The following is a 16913-nucleotide window of genomic DNA, read 5'->3' on the forward strand; positions in this document are numbered from 1 at the left end:
CAATTAGAGAAACGTCGCAAAACTTGATTAGAACAAGGGCCGGTGCGGACTTCATTTGGACACAAAACCTTGAGTTTGAGGTGGAGGGAATTCTACCATGTCTTTCAATCTTCGAGAAATGCTTTCTATCCATTTTAATAGTAGCGTGTGTTTTTAGAAATCTTCACAAAACCATTGAATTCAAAGAAGTAATAAAATATTTAAGGCGAGTACCTGTCAAAGAAATTTGGCGCAAATATTTTAAACAAATCCTAATTTAGACTGCGGGGATTTCAGCGAATTATTAAAATCGGCAGCGACACGGAGTACGTTCGACAATTTCGAAACTCGCAAACTGATCCTGTGGTTGAACACTTAAATGAAATTCCTTGTTCTCTATTCATATAAACTTAAAATATCCGGACAGTTTAAAAATTATCCCACTGCCAGCAATATTTCCCGCAACAAAAGGTCGTTGGGTAATTTTAATTTACCCGGCAACATGTTGGAGAAAATATAAAACGTGCCTGTCGTAAATTTGGTTTATTAAAAATATACACGATTTAAAAATATGAAAATATGTGCACAATTTGTCACTATTACAGTTCTACCACCTAAAAATAGTTCGTGTTAAAGTGGTTTATTCGTAACTGTCCATTAGAATGAAGCATAAGCAATAAAAGCGAATGTTTGTTGAATAACAGAGGCTATTAAAATTTTGTTTACATTGACCTGGCACTTCATTCAAACTGAAATATGAATGAAAATTCCAAATCACGAATCTGAGAAAATTGCTGCAGCAGTGTCGCCACTCTCAAATTAATCCCGCGCCTCTCCGGATCCCGGAATCGGATGAACCGGAATCCAGATAGATGTCTATCGACGTAATTGACTCGTAACTGATAATTATCAATCATGTCACAGTAACACATAAATTCAACTAGCAATTCAATAAAAAAAATATCACCAGGATAATAAACGTCGTGCGTGTAAATCATCTCCCGGAGTTTTATTAAATACTCCAAGCGTATATTCCAGTCTCGCTCCGTATCGCCCGTTATTTCTTTTGATTTTTTAGGAACTGACATTTTAGGGTTTCTGGGAGACTGGCATTAATTTTTAATGGGTGATAAGGGCAAAGTTTACGCTTGAAAGTTGCAAGTTGCCTCATAATTGATGTTTCCGTTATTGTTGCGATGGAAAAGTTTGATCACAGAGGAATACTCGTGGTGCAGCGTTGCCAACGTAATAAGATTGATTATCTCAAATAAAGTATTTGCATTATTAATGCAACTGCATGCTGAATATCCAAATTGAGTTTTGCGTTCTGCTGATCTATATTCATGGAATCCGAACTTTTCAGGAGTTTTAGTTCAGTTGAAATCAAATTCATTAATACTTGTCAACAACGAGAGAATGGTAACCCCAAACTGTCACAGAGACGTTTTGACGTGGATAAACAGGGGTACCAACATATCTCTAATTCCACGGGCCGTTTTGGTCTTATTGCTTTATAGCATGAAAATCAATGCTGACACTATTATGTTATTAGCAATCAGCTGATGTTGACTGACTAAACAATTTTAGTTGCAAAAATTGAAGAGAAGTCTGCAAAATTAACATTGCAATAATGCAATGTTGGGAAAACCTTCTCAAAACGCTGTTAAATTTAAATCAAGTTACAAGTATTTAATCAAATTATGGAAGCGTCCCAGTTCATGAAAACGAGGAAGTTTTGAAAACACGAGAATATGTTGAAGTGTAATTAATTTATGGACAAGAGGTGAAAATGTACTGTTTTTCTGACAGAATATACAGGACAAAAAGCGTTTAAAAGACTGCATATGAAGTTTTGGCTTACTAGATGAGTTGTTTAAATAATTGCTTGTTGCCATAATGAGCTTTTGTCCACAGTGGATTTTTTTGTCAGTTTCATCATGGGATCCTTTATTTATCCTGCACCAGTTGAAACTTTATTTGGTTGGTTTGAGTACGCACTGTCAAATGTGTTTCGTTTTCCAACTTGTAAACGTAGAATTTATTGCTAGCAATTTTATTTTTACTTCGTAGCAATCTTCTTGTTATTTGTTTTTTATCCAGACAAGCGTGAAGAGTAATCCATTGTTGATTGGTAAAAACTTTTCAGGCATCACTATGTATATACCGAGTGGCTTTCTCCGCCATGATCAATATTTTTCCCGTATGAATAAGCCAGTAAGCGTCCCCGTTAAAAATCGTGCTATTTGATGTTTTGTTTACATTAACATCGCCACCGCATTACGTATCGACCACTTTTCACCTTTCCGATGGCCACAGCAGCACTCCTACCTCATCATAAATGAAATTGTCAATCTCCTCCAAAGGCCTTCCGTAAAGCTTCGGCGGGAAGGGCTCGAACTTTGCCGGTAGCCTAGAACCGTCCTCGACGCTCAACTTCCTTCTAGGCTGGAAGCCATACTCGCGCACCAGCTGCACCGTCTTCCTCTCGAGTCGTTCGAGAGATTCTTTGGTGAAGGGCTTGACTTGGGTCCGAGGAGCCCTGATAGCGGCCGCGGGCGCGGGATCCGAATTACGCTTACCGAGCCCAGCAGGCTGGGGGCGGCTTTGAGGGTACGAAACGGGCCGTTGAGCGCGATCGGCAGGCGGCGTGCGACGCACCACCGACGCCGCGGCTGGTGGACTCGACATGGAGTTGCTAGGGCCCCGGGCCCAGAACGCGAAGCAGCATAGCGAAAGACTCGCGGTAGACTAACGAACGGCCGCCGACGACGCCTCACGGCGCCGCCGCCATGGACGAGGTGGCACCGGCGGCGCGATACGGACACCGATTCACGTGGACAATTCCAAAGGAACCCAAGAATAAAAACATTATGCTAAATTCTTAGGGGTCGAAAAGAACTGCAAAGAATCCAGACGCTGACCTGAAGGTTGCCAGGCGGGAACTTGCAGACTGATTCCATCATCATTAATCTTGTTCCTTTAGTTTTGACGTTCGGTTAAACTGTATATTTTCTGTAGATTATAGGTCTTTAGATATTGTAATTTATATGAATAAATAAACAGAAAGTGAAAAATGATATTTCTCAGTACAACAAACTTTACATAAGAAACTTTTCTTTATTTTACATACGAATACCCGAAATAGATCATCAAGAGTGTGTTGAAATTTTCGAATCTTATTATCTACAACATTTTATTTCGAATACATTCGGCATCAGTGAATTTTAAAGCTGTCGATTCGTTTATCTACTGCACTACAGTGTACTAAAATATGGGGTCGAAACAAACGTCCCACTGAAGCAAAAATGAAGATATTTTAGATTGTAGGTTACAAATTTTTATTTGAAAATGAGAAATCACAAAAATTATAAATGAATTACTTATTAAAATAGTAATTAATGGTGCAGTTCTCACACCTCATGTTAATTGCAGATGGGCCATCATTTGAGGTAATGTTTTGCACCGGTATGTTTATTTCAGTGAAAGACTTCCACCCCCATAACTTTTAAGTGTTAAGACATCGCCACCATTGTTATATAGCTAAAATTGTTGCTGACGTTCGCCTCAAAGTATGGCTAGTAAACTCATTTGGATTTTTCAATTTTAAGTAAGCGGCAATTTTAGCAGATACTCGGCTGATAGTGTTGAGTCCCATGTTCTGCCTTGTTGGCTTCCCACGCCTAAATCCTATAAAAAGTTTTTCCATATCTGGACTTGGTCTCTGAGAAAGATATTTTTTGACGACATCAATCTACAAAAGTTGTATCTAATATGACAAATTTTCTTTCAGATTTATTTTTCGTATGTGGTATGTTTATGATGATGATGTCTTTTCGAACAGTAACATCTGTCACTTTCATTTTACAGAGTTCATCTGTTCTACAGGCCTCAGCGAGACCTATTACAAAAACGGCCTAAAACAAGCAGTTAATTGTACTGTTTGATGATTATGATGGAATTAATGATTTACCTTTGTGAGAAGAAAGTTTTCATCTGGTGCTTTACTAATAAATTTTGCCACATCTTCTTGTTCAAAAACTGCTGCTTTTTTTGCCGAATAGCCATCACCTTTACGTCTTAAAAATGCAATAACTTTGTAATAATTTGAGATGTTTATGTTTTCCCGCAACTTTAATGTTTGTTTTAACATAGAGAAAGTAGCCCACAAACTTGAAGCTTTTCTACTCTCGGCTTTCTCTTCAAAATATACTAACAGTATATTTTCACTTATGTGATACGCCTTTAGACTGACACCATCCCTTGAACGCGGAATAGACTTTCAGGTAAAATTTTTTAGACTTTTCGGGCAGGAGATTAGAGGCAACATTTTCTGCCTGTTCTCGGATTTCGGGTGGAGTACATTGTTCAGTTTCTTTCATTTTCTTGCTTTAATGCCAACAAAAACAGACACACACAAATGACAACAAATGTCAAAAAATAATTGTACATTCATTTGTTTTAAAATGACAAGCTTGTCTTGACTTGATTAATAAATTTTGGGGTAACCTCACATATAGAATCATTTTTGGGGATATAAATATGCTAGTAGTAAAAAAGTAAATATATAAACCACGGGAGAGAAGACTTTTCTGGCCCTCGCTTTCTAATTTTCTAATAATCTAATAATAGCGCTCGGGCCAGAAAAGTGTCTTCTCTCCCTTGGTATATAATTAATTACTATTACATTCGGAGTTACTGTAACTAAGCAAGTAATACTAAGAGCTTAACAATGTTTCAACATTGAAAAATTTTCAACAAAGCTAAGAATCTTAATTTTTAAAAGTTTAGGAATTTGGTTTGTAGCACTTTTTGTTCTTTTTTTTTTTGTAAGGAAATATCATTAAGTGTAAAAAATGTGATGTCTAACAATAAAATTATTACAAACAAAATATCTAAATAGAGTTTCATCGTTTATAAAACAAAGCTTCTATCTTGGTTAAAAAAACACAAATTTCGATTTGGTTTTCAATTTTGGACCAGGAAAAAATTAGCTGCAACATGATAGGTAGCATGGGCGTCGTTTTTTTATCACCCTATATACAATTTGTTCGCCAATTCAGAGAACACTGCTGAACTAAATTAATTTTTGTCAACAATCATTTAGGTTGAACAAGCCCGCATACAGCAATTTCGCTTGTTCTAACTTGGAACCAAGAGATAGAAAATGTTCTTAGAGGATAAGTTTATGACCAAACCCTCATTATCCGCTTGTTTAATCTTACTGAGACTGGACCATCCCTAGTGTCGAGATAAGCTCTTTAAAGTGCCGATATATTACCTGGCGGTTGCGAATAAAACCAATCAGAGCCTTTAGCATTTGAAAATTTACAGCCGGAGAGAACACATTTCTCTTGTTAGAGTGCTTTTCTTTCACTATTTGGTGCTTCAACTTCTTTACATCATCCAGTAAGGTATGAAAAACAATTAATAACTTTAAAATTGGACAAGTGAATTACTAAATTTTTGTTTTATTTGTGGTAGTCCAAGTGTCATCTAAACATGGGCAGACGTAATAAAGAGGGACGGACTTTATCTTCAAAAAAGAAGATGCGAGGAAATGCAGCTTCTCTCAGAAAATATAATCAGGTAAGTCAATAATGTGACTTTGTCGTGTTTTTTTTTTGGTTGACCCATTTATTAAAAAAACTTAAATTAACAGATGGTAAAAGATGGAATAATTATCAGGAAGAACAAGGCATCAACGTCTTCTGCTCAATCGGCTGATGAACCGATTCATAGTGTTGCCGAATTTTATTTCGTCGACATTAATAAAGTATCTAACTCTGATGCAACTGAAGAATCAATTCTAGATAGTAGAGGTAGGAATTGCTTTTTTTTTAGCTAAATTTTATTTAAATATACATAATTATGTATAAAAATTGTATTATCCTGCGCGTCATTTATCTTGTTACGTTCAGAAATGCGTATTGATTTTTGCATGGGGGGATCCCCCAGGTGGCTGTATATTAATAAAAGGGTCTGTCATAAATTTAAGGAGGTTGGTTGAGTTGGGGTGAGCGGGCCGATACATCATTTGACACCGGAAATTGATACATTATCGGATGCGCGGGACCGGAATTGATATAATTTTTTTGGCCCCAAATTGCTTTTTAATGGCGATAAAACAGTGGATACAAAAGGGAGGGTTCGTAGAAGACCGCGGTTTCCCAAAACCGCCACAAAGTGTAATTTGTTGTTTTTGTCAGACGATTTGTTTAGTTTCACACATTTTTTGTCGTTCTATGAAAGTTAAATAAGTCTGTCAAGATTGCGGTCAAGTTGTAGTCACGTGTGACATACTATATTTCGCCCTGGTTCTCGTGCAAACTACGACTTTATTAAATAATAAACCTAAATATAATAACAGTTGGCAAAACCGAGCACAACTCTGGAAATTTTTAATAAATGTCAGTGGTTTCCGCTATTGCGGTAATTGCTGCTGCACTACGACAACACGAACTAAAGCAATTGTTCTTGACAAAATTACATCGTATTTCATTTCAACAACGTCGCGAAAAAATCCCTAAAATTTCCTGTACTGCCATATCAAATTTCACGGTGATTACTAAAACTTCCGGCCACACTGTTGGTCGAGCGGATGTTAATCAACATGTCTATTGGCCTAGCGACTAAACCGCCAAAAATCGAAACTAGTGACGTCACGGGCAAGAGTACAGGTGTTGAGAGCGGGGATACACCGACCCCTTCCATCCATATCGATCCTGGGGCTCTACCACCAACGTCTGCGGAGCTTGTTGCGTCACGATACGTCATCGTCACCGTGGGCTGCGGATTTCTCTAGAGGTCCCGAAAAAGATAATTAAAGATTTCGAGTAACTCAACCGCTAGTCGAGACGTTTGACTTATGGTTGAAAATAACAGACGCTCTCACTGTTTTATTTTTTATTCTGTGTGATAAATGAAAAACAGCAAATATATCTTTCATGCTTCGAAACAGATGGCAGTTATTATGAAGACTAGGCGAGAGAGTCCCATCTGCTCTTCTATCTGGAATCAACGACAAATTCGCGTTTCTTTATGTTCTTTTTCCACTTGGAAATATAAGCTTTTGTCAGTTTTATCGTCATATTTACGCCTCGTCTCTCTCTTCTTCCGCTTGTTTTGCATCATTATTTCATCATTTTAGTAATGAAACTATCCGAAATGGAACGAGGTCTTAATTTTAATAATAGAGTGCATAAGGGGATCCAAAAACGGGGCCACTTTAACCTTTGGGATTAAAATTAAACGATTCTACTTGCAATTAGTTGGTGGGTAAAAAAGCACTTTATCTAAACGAGCGAAAGCAAAAAAGGGATTTTTACCGGCAAAAGTCCTGGGGCGGAGCGGGATCGAAAAAAAGTGTAGTAAATAATGTAAATTATTTTCCATTTCGAAATTATTATGCCAACTATGGCATTATTTACCCACAGACCTGCCGCAGAGCTACCAACTTATCTCAAATTCCCAAGCTCCTTCTAAACCACTTGGTGAATTTGCGCCAATTTATTTTCTCAGCTTTGCTACGTGGAATTCCATCAGTAGTGTTATTTTCTACGAACATTAAACCTTCTGATTTTCTGTTGATGAAGCCGGTTATTTCTAGTCGTCAAGCGATCAAATCGTTGAAATTAAACGTCGGTTCCACGAGTCCGTCAGTTTAAAAGCACTGATGATCCCGCAGATAAACATCCGAATTTGAGTCATGCAGTTGCAATGTTGTTTAGTTAATGGAAAAACTTGTTTTTAAACTTCACGCTGATGCATGATGGTTTGTTTAACTGATCTTCCTCTGCGAGTATACAAGATCTGGTAACACTTGTGTTCACCCCTAAAATCGTCTTTAATTTTAAAGATAAAATTTGCATACACTCATATAGTTGACAAAGCTCTAGAAATTGACGCAAAAATTTGTTTTTTTATCACCAATAGTTTTGGCGTCAAGACGCCTTAAAATGAAATTTTTAGATAATTGTCAGGATTTGTGAAATCAACCGCTGATTAATTTTTTTTAAATATAAACGTGTTAAAATATTTCAGTTGTCATTTTAGATTTAATGCAAATTGTATTTATAATTTGAGGAAAAAATGCTGTTTTATAAAGTTAGTTTCCAATTTCATTACGTCAAAATTGGGAACTATTAAAGATTCACGTTCGGTAGAAGTAACTAAATTTAGTAACTTTTATTTTTGAGCTGTGTAACTAAGGTTATAATTTTTCTAGTGTAATGTGTTCAGTGTTGCCAACTGTAGCGGAATTCCGCTACGCGTAGCGCGTTTTTACTGTTTGTGCGATAAAGCGGCGATTTTCTAAAAATGAGTAAAACGTAGCGACATTTTCTTTGTTTCTTTATTAAAGACTTTTTTTGAAACCGCGTAAAAAATGTATGTTTCGGACATTTACGATTTTAAGTTGGTAGTAACCCAAACCCAATAGTTCCACCACTTCCACCTGCAAAATATGTCAAATCTCAAAAATTTGCGAATCAGCTGTGGACAGTTATGCTTTTTTTATTTATTTTTAAAGAATTATTTTTGTTTTTATACCTTTTTTTTTATTATTTTATTATTTTATTATTTTTTTAATAAATACTTGAAAAGTAAATAACACCTATTAGTGCTGCTGTGGTAGCGGAACGTAGCGACGTTTTGCTTAGAACGTAGCGATTTTTACTTTTCTATAGTTGGCAACACTGAATGTGTTGTAAAGCAGATGTCATCCAATTGACAGTTTTTGGTTTGTCATTAAGGGTAAATATTAATTTCCAAACGAAAAAGAAGAGCTCCGAATCAGATTCAACTAGTTCATCGATTTCATCTTCTGAATCTGACTTTGTTAGTGTTACAATGACTGGTGGAATATTGTCTACAGCTGCGTCTCCCATGAGTCCAGTCCAGTCTTGCCTAATTAATTTTTCGCAGTGTGAAACAAAGTTTTTTCAGTTGTTTGGTGTGCTTTGCAAAATTCATTTTAACCATAAATTTCTGACTTTGTTCCTTCCGATCCTGTTTTCTTCCTTTTGAAACTGCTTGTCTTGTAATAGTTGATTCCATCTCGTTGTATTGTCAAATTTGAATGACAAATTTATTTGATAGACAATGATGCCAATGTTTAATTCCTAGTTATTTCAGAAATTCAACGTAGCGACACAAAAGTATCTATTAGTTTCTTCTACCGAACGTGAATCGCTAATACGTTTACACTCAACTGTCAACATCTTGTGTCACAAATGTCATCTATCCTTTGGTTTGCTTTAGATTGTTACAAAAGTCTTTCTTGGTAAAATTGTTGCTTTGTCGATGTTAATTAACAATTTCTGGTGTCTAAAATGTGCAACATGTTCGAGAGAATGAAGTGACCTGTGAAAATTTGGTGTATAAACGTAGTTTGTCACTGCGCTGTCATAATTTTGAAAGCTAACTTGATAAAACAGCGTTTATCGCAAATTTTAAACATAATTTGCATTAGATTTAAAATAAAAACTCAAATATGTGTATCACAGTTCCGCTAAAAAAAATTGAATTTGCGAGTATTTCCGCAAAAACTGAAAAATCGCCATAATTATACTTCTTAGGTGTCGCCGTCGCGTCGCCAAAACTATCGGTGATATACAACAAATTTTTGCATCAGCTTCTACAGCTTTGTCAACTATGAGCGTATGCAAATTTTCAAAATTTTATCTTTAAAATTAAAGACGATTTTGATGGTGGACACAAGTGTTGCTGGACCCTGTATACCGAGCGATCAAATAAAATCTCAGTTATCTTTGTAATTCCATAGTGTGTTCTTAATTGTCACTTTGACAGCTGCCAATTTTGACGTTTAGATGAGAACTGTCTTGAAATGGAAGGCAAGAAATCGTGTTATAATTATTTTTTTCGCAAAATGATTTGAACGTAAAGAGCATCTGAAATTTTTGAAAAAATTTTTTTGAAAATGTCTCAGTTTGACGTCAAATAACTTGACAAACCAAATACTGCTTCTTCAATCAAAGACATCACTTGAAATTTTAAAGCCAACTGAGGAGGAGTTCTTTTAAACGCATTATACAATACTTTTGAATAATTTTGTTCCTTTCGAACGTTAAACAAATGCAAAATCTTGTTTTTGCGCGATCCAAACTCCCAAACACGCGTAAAATTCGCCAGAGGCAGAATGCTCGACTTAAATTTAACTACCGACAAAATCTCGCCACATTTTCCTACACAAATAAACATGATGTTGGGGAAAAATGAATAAATTAATCGGCAAAGTCGCTTTTAAAAGGGAGAAAACGTGGAAACAATTAACTTAAATAATAAATTAATCAACTTAAAATCAGGGAAACGTGTCAGTGAGAATTTATCTGAAATTAAAGGTCAGCGTATACAGAACTGTTTTACACTGTAATGTAATAAAATATTTACACGCATAAGTCCCAAGTTATTATTAAACTGAGCCACATTTGCAATCAATTGTGGAGGGTTTCCTGGGAAGGATACACACATCAGCGCTATCTGTGTCGGTGGGGTGAAGACGAAAGTCCTCTTGAACTTTTATAGAGGGTTGTGGCGCCGTCTGTAGGCACGAATATCGCAAGTTCTGGAACGACTATTATTGGCTTTTGGCTTTTAAATTTCGCAGTCGCTTGAAAGAGGTTTATCCATAAAATGAACTCGTAATGGGGGTTATTTGCACAATTATCGTTCATTCATTTTTTACGAAAATCCCACCGCTTTCATCGTGCTCTCCCTTTTTTGTCTCGTTCCGAAAGCCCAATCACGTTCTCGGAAGTCCAGCTCCACGCACCCAACAATGTCTCTCTTGTCCCATCGTTTCTCGATACTCTTCCGAAATCGTGTCTTTAAAACAATACAATTTTGAGAACGTAAATCAATAAAATGGAGTGCGCGGCTAGAGCGATGTCAGGTCGATAGGATAAATGCCTTTCCAGGATTGGCTGGATGAAATCAATAGAGGTAGACCGATTTTATCGATTTTTATGCCGGCATCTGCAACTGGCCAAATTCACTTTTGTACAAGTGCTGCTGCAGTGATGCGTTGTTGTTGACGTCTCCGAGTATAAAAGGTAAACAATTTTTCTCACTTTTCGCGTTATTTTTTTTTGATTGGTGTTGCTGAAGATGACAGTGCATGCCGGCACATGACCCCACATATTCAAATAAAAAGCGGGTTTACTGTACTTCTCCCAGAACGCTCCACTAATTTCCCCACACGCAGAATTTACTGTTGGTTTCGTGGTTTATTTATTTTGGCGCTAAGCTACCGCTGAATCGATAAGCGATTAAATGAAAAGTGGGTGCTTTTGGCGAGGACTGATAACGAAAAGAGTTAGAAAGTAATAATAAGGTAGACTGACGGATTTTTGGTTGGCAACAGGTGCAGATTTGGACCGCCGAGGACAGGTAAAGGCGCCCGCTGCAACACTGGTTGCCTGAATTCCCGGCGCTTATCTCTTTTTTTTTGCAGCCAGCATGGAACCTCTGGCCGAGAACTACCAACTCAAATGGCACTCTTTCGGCACCTACCTCCATTCATGCATCGCGACGTCCCTCCAGAACGAAACTTTCGCGGACGTCGCTCTCGTCACCATCGACGGTCGGCAAATCATGGCTCATCGTTTTGTTTTATCGGCCTGCAGCCAGTACCTCCACCAGGTCCTCAAGCTCCAACCTCGCGTCACTACTTCTTTACCTCTTATGATCATCCTTCCTCCTGAAATCAATTACAGAACAATGAAAACGCTCATCCAGTACATGTATAGTGGTGAAGCGACCGTTTCCAAAGAAATTCTCGAACCTGTGCTGCGAGGTGGGGACATTCTTAAAGTCAAAGGACTATGGAGGCCCAAAGAAGACGAAAATAACGAGAACAAACTAGTGAGAGTACAGCACAAAAACGAGAAAAAACAAAAAGAGGCGAAGGAAAATCAAGAAGCGGCGGCGCAACCGAACGCGCCGAAGGTTCTCAATTATACGATAAACATGATGAAGACGTACGATAACAAAGAAAAAGACAAACAAGGCAAACAGACGGATGGTGAGACGAAACAAAAGAATAATCAAAATTCGGTGATTAAAAGCACGGAGGAGGAGAAGCGAGCGAGGAGCGGAGACTCCGAAGATGGGGGCGACAAAACAGAACAGAGCAACGATTCTTTGCAGTTTTTAGTGATCAAGGAAGAACCAATCGAATGGACGGAAGTGCATGAAGCCGAAATGGAACTCGTGGATGAAAAAGAAGTCTTCAGTACAGAAATGACCATCAAACCGGAAATTTACATGGAAGACACGGAGGAACAAGCGTTGTATTCACCTCTAACTTGTGAGTTGTGTACTGAGACTTTCACGCTTCCGGCAGAGTGGGTTCGCCACGTGCAGACGCACACGGATATGCTGCCGGCGAAGAGGCAAAGACGAGGGAAGAACCAACCTGTAAGTCCTCACCTTATTAACACTTCTTTTATGTTGAAACACAGACGCGACGCGACACTCAACACGCGCATTTTCGGAAACAATTGAATTTTTACGAGCATGGTTCCTAGCCAATCACAAAGTCCACAGTCGACTTTTCAAACAAAGTGACAGCTGTCAATTTTATTTCTGACCAATCACAGACTTCATATCCAACGTTTAAATAAATTTGAGTTGGAGATTTGATTTGAATTTTTTTTCAGGACGACGATCCCGACGCCCCATTTCCGCAGCTCCACTGCGACCTCTGTCAGAAATACTTCCCCACGCCCGCTGAATGGGTGCATCACATTCAGAACACCCACACCGAGTTCGAGTTACACTTGTCGAACAAAACCCAACCAGGAAAAGTGATAAAACCACCGAAGACGTTCGGTCCCGCGCAAAATTCGTGCAGTATTTGCTCCAAAAAGTTTCCTTCTCATGCTTCCTTGCTAATTCATAAGCGCACTCATACGGGGGAAAAACCATACATGTGCGAATTGTGCTATAAGGGCTTCAACGTAAAAAGTAACCTCCTGAGGCATCTGCGGACGGTTCATGACAAAATCATCAACCCTACTGAAGTGGACGACGGAGGGAAGGACGAAACGGGGGATTGAGTTCCGATGCATTTTATGTGTACATAAAGCTTTTATTGCTATCTATATTCTTAATAAAATTTAATCGATCTTAAGATGAGTTTTATTGTGGGGCTTCGGTGGGCCAGTCCGGGTAGTAGTCCCAGTCGATGTGTCTGGTAGTAATAATATTGTTGTACACGTACGACGACAATTTTGGGGTCCTCTCTCTTTCGGGGTCCCAGAAATTAACGTAGTGAAGACCAAACTTTTGTCTGAAAGTTAAAACTAAGTCGTGGGAGCAAAAATTTTTACAACTTACGTGTAACCAGCCATCCACTCAAAATTATCCATCAAGCTCCAGGCGGTGTATCCAATTACATTACAATCGTCTTCATGTATCGCCTTTAACACTTCGTAGAGGTAATTCTTGAAATAGTTGGCTCTATCGTAATCATCCCATTGACCATAATCCGAAAACCCGTTCTCAGTGATCAGAACCGGAGGATTCTCGTAGTGATCTTTAATCCAAACTAGCACTTTTCGGAGCCCCCAAGGTACCACTTTTAACCAATAAGACCCAGAACCTGACCACGCCGGGTCTTGGTAACCAACAACTCCAGTATCAGCCCAGTGAGACGGATGATCTCCAGCTCCTTCGTCAGCAAAGTAACACTTATCCGAAGTGTAATGGTTCAAACCAATAAAGTCAAACGTGCCTTTCATCATATCTTGTTCTTCTGGAGTGAACTCGGGGAGACGCGAATTGGGGTATCCTTCGTTAAGACTGTTTTGCTTCACTCTTTCGATCATGACGTCAGGGTAGTTACCATGGACGACGGGGTTAACGAACCAACCATACTATTAGAACAAGTTTTAGAAGTGTTAGATTAAAAGAAGTAGGTACTTACATTCATCTGCATGTCTCTTTCTGAAGCTTCTTGGTCTGTGTCTCTGTCAGGGTAGTTCGGTTCGTGCCAAGAAGTGTCGATTGCAATTCCAATCTGCCCGTTTTGCTCACTCTTAAACTGTTCTTCGTACAACCGGTAGGTTTTTCCGTGCGATAACAGAATAGTATGCGCGCATTGATAGCCTCCAACCCCCGGATTAATCTCAAACGGGGCAAAACCACCATCAGAGTACCCAGCTTCACAAATCTGCACAATCTCGTTGAAAGTCATCCAGTGCTTTACTCTATCCCCGTAGGTTTCAAAGAGCAGTTGAGCGTAGTCCACGAAGTAATCAACCAGAGCTCGGTTTGGCCAACCACCTTCTTCCTGCAGAGCTTGTGGAAGATCCCAATGGTACATCGTAACGTACGGTTGGATACCATTAGCTAACAGCTCATCAATCAAACGATTGTAATAATCAATGCCGAGTTGGTTCACCTGATCGATTTTTCCATTGGGTAGAACTCTAGACCAAGCTATGGAAAAGCGATAAAAATCAACTCCTAGGTTCTTCAGAAGTTGAACATCTTCCTTGTATTTGTGGTACGAATCACATGCTATGTCCCCAGTGGAATTATCGGCGACCCATTCTAAATGTTCATGGGTTGCTCGGTCCCAGATACTTTCACCTTTACCGTCTTCGTTCCACGCTCCTTCAACTTGGTACGCGGCGGTGGCGGCGCCGAAAATGAAGGAGTCGGGGAATTGGTAGTCGGGAGGTGGTTGTGCGAAGACACAACTTGCAAACAACAAGAAGAGGATCATGATGTACTGACTATGTGACAATGAATGCGATTTTAAAGATGCGTTATCTGGGGTACTTTAAAAGTGTAAAATCATCTAAGCTCACTTCTAAGAAGGTGTTTAATCTTTATTTAGCTACTTTTGGAGGGTAAGAGATAACTGTTTTGTTTATTTTTGTAGTTTTACATCTTTCTAGAAGTGTTGTTAGAGCCGACCCTAACTACGGCTTCCCCGATGATTTCATCTTTGGAGCCGCCATAGCCGCGATCCAAATTGAAAGAATTTGGAATGAAGATGGTAAAAGTGAAAGTATCTAGAACCGGGCTATACATGACCACCCTAAATGGGTCAAAAACGATTTTAGTACCACAAGTACAAAAAAAACGTCCAGCTCTTGAAGGACTTAGAAGTAGATTTTTACAGGTTTTGGTTGTCGCCAGAGGGTCAAATTTTTGAAGGTTTGAAACAATTCGTGCTCAATATCTCGGAAACTATTATAGATATTAAGCTGCGGTTTGCGGCATCGTCTTCTCGCGATTTTTTACATAAAAAATTGTTCTTTAATATTTCTACAGTCGAAGTTTGCAAATTTTTGCAAAAATTTATGACTAAAGCTATACCAAATTTTTGATATCCATATCTTGCTTATTTTTTAGAGTAAACTTGAGTTATTATACATCAGTGTACGCAGAAGTTTCCGCAGATTCCAAATCTGGGATTTAAATTCAGATCTGACCACAAATAACTGAGGTATAGACGATCAAAGTTTCGGAAAGTTGATTTTCATTTTTCGTAATTTTTAAAGTTAAATTTTTGATATCGATATATTGCTTATTTTTTAGAGTAAATTTGAGTTATTATACATCAGTGTACGCAGAAGTTTCCGCAGATTCCAAATCTGGAATTTAAATTCAGATCTGACAACAAATAACTGAGGTATGGCCGATCAAAGTTTCGGAAAGTTGATTTTTATTTTTCCTCGTTTTTCGTAATTTTTAAAGTTAAATATCTCGAAAACTATTTGAAATATTGAGATGCGGTTTGAATTTCACTAGTGAAAATTTCCAAGAAAAGTTTGCTGTGATTGGTTTATTTGAAAAAATAAATGTCTCTTATTGGTCGAATTTATGGTGAGTTTTTCAAATTTTTGAAGGTTCAAAACAATTCGTGCTCGATATCTCGGAAACTATTTCAGATATTGAGATGCGGTTTGCGCCATTGTTTTTCTCGGTTCATTTTACGTTAGGAAATGTTTTCAAAAGCCCAAAATTTGATGGTCGTTTTTTCGCGAAAGAAAATTCCGACTCAAACGATGAAAATTTTTCATTTTTTTTTTATTTTTGGCCATAGCTTGTAAACTATTTGTACGATCGATCTCAAATTTAGCCAGTAGATATATTTCGAGCTCCTCTTTCGACTGATATATAATTCAAAGCTATTAAACGTCGTTTTCATTTTGAAAACATTGATTGAAAATCACCCTAAAATGACGTTTTCAAAACTGTTTTTGGCCTATGCCTCGTTTATTTATTAAGCAAACTCAACAAATTTGGGTCTCATTTTACGCAGAATGTAACGCTGAATCCAAAAACATGAGAATTTTTAAATTTTTGTCAACAAATAACTGAATTTTGGCTGTTTGAATTTTTGGAATGTCGCCAGGGGGGCAAATTTTTGAAGATTCAAAACAATTCGTGCTCGATATTTCGGGAACTATTTCAGATATTGAGATGCTGTTTGCGCCATTGCTTTTCTCGCGATTTTTTACATAATTTTTGCAAAAAGTAATGACTAAAACTATGCCAAATTTCTGATTTCGATATCTCGCTTATTTTTTAGAGTAAACTTAAGTTATTATACATCAGTGTACGCAGAATTTTTCGCAGATTCCAAATCTAGGATTTAAATTCAGATCCGACAACAAATAACTGAGGTATAGCCGATCAAAGTTTCGGAAAGTTGATTTTCATTTTTTCTCATATTTCCTAATTTTAAAGTTAGTAATAAACGTCGTTTTCACTTTGAAAACAGTAATTGAAAATCACTCCAAAATGGCCTCTTCAAAACAGTTTTTGGCCAATGCCACGTTTATTTATTAAGCAAATTAAACAAATTTTAGCTCACTTTACGCAGAATGTCACGCTGAATCTAAAGCTTTAAGAATTTTTAATTTTCGTCAACAAATAGCTGAGTTATAGTCGTTTGA

General features: G+C 37.9%; 2 protein-coding genes and 2 pseudogenes across 4 annotated transcripts in view; 1 reads left to right on the forward strand and 3 right to left on the reverse strand.

The window, feature by feature from the left end:
* Nucleotides 1-2723, reverse strand: part of LOC148181609 (sodium channel protein 60E-like) — a 58477-nt gene extending 55754 nt beyond the window's left edge. For both annotated transcript variants that reach the window (XM_088049944.1, XM_088049945.1), the window contains exon 1: nucleotides 2308-2723. In XM_088049944.1, the coding sequence (XP_087906070.1) occupies nucleotides 2308-2667 (360 nt within the window). In that variant the 5' untranslated portion in view covers nucleotides 2668-2723. The remainder of the gene's footprint in view (nucleotides 1-2307) is intronic.
* A 632-nt stretch (nucleotides 2724-3355) lies between these two features.
* Nucleotides 3356-3839, reverse strand: LOC148181612 (uncharacterized; annotated as a pseudogene).
* Nucleotides 3840-10937: 7098 nt separating this feature from the next.
* LOC148181613 (uncharacterized) lies at nucleotides 10938-13110 on the forward strand. 2 transcript variants are annotated; one of them, XM_088036409.1, is made up of 3 exons: nucleotides 10938-11048; nucleotides 11450-12414; nucleotides 12657-13110. In XM_088036409.1, the coding sequence occupies exons 2-3, from the start codon at nucleotides 11455-11457 to the stop codon at nucleotides 13053-13055; spliced, it is 1359 nt and encodes a 452-aa protein (XP_087892535.1). In that variant the 5' UTR covers nucleotides 10938-11048; nucleotides 11450-11454; the 3' UTR covers nucleotides 13056-13110. The 2 variants fall into 2 exon arrangements, with proteins under 2 accessions (XP_087892535.1, XP_087892546.1); XM_088036420.1 differs by lacking the exon at nucleotides 10938-11048 and adding an exon at nucleotides 11102-11385.
* A 27-nt stretch (nucleotides 13111-13137) lies between these two features.
* LOC148181614 (myrosinase 1 pseudogene) lies at nucleotides 13138-14728 on the reverse strand (annotated as a pseudogene).
* Between the last annotated feature and the right edge of the window lie 2185 nt (nucleotides 14729-16913).

The sequence above is a fragment of the Gnatocerus cornutus genome, chromosome 1 (genome assembly GCF_029298725.1).
Source record: "Gnatocerus cornutus isolate USDA-ARS CGAHR chromosome 1, icGnaCorn1.1, whole genome shotgun sequence".
NCBI classification, from domain to species: Eukaryota; Metazoa; Arthropoda; class Insecta; order Coleoptera; family Tenebrionidae; genus Gnatocerus; species Gnatocerus cornutus.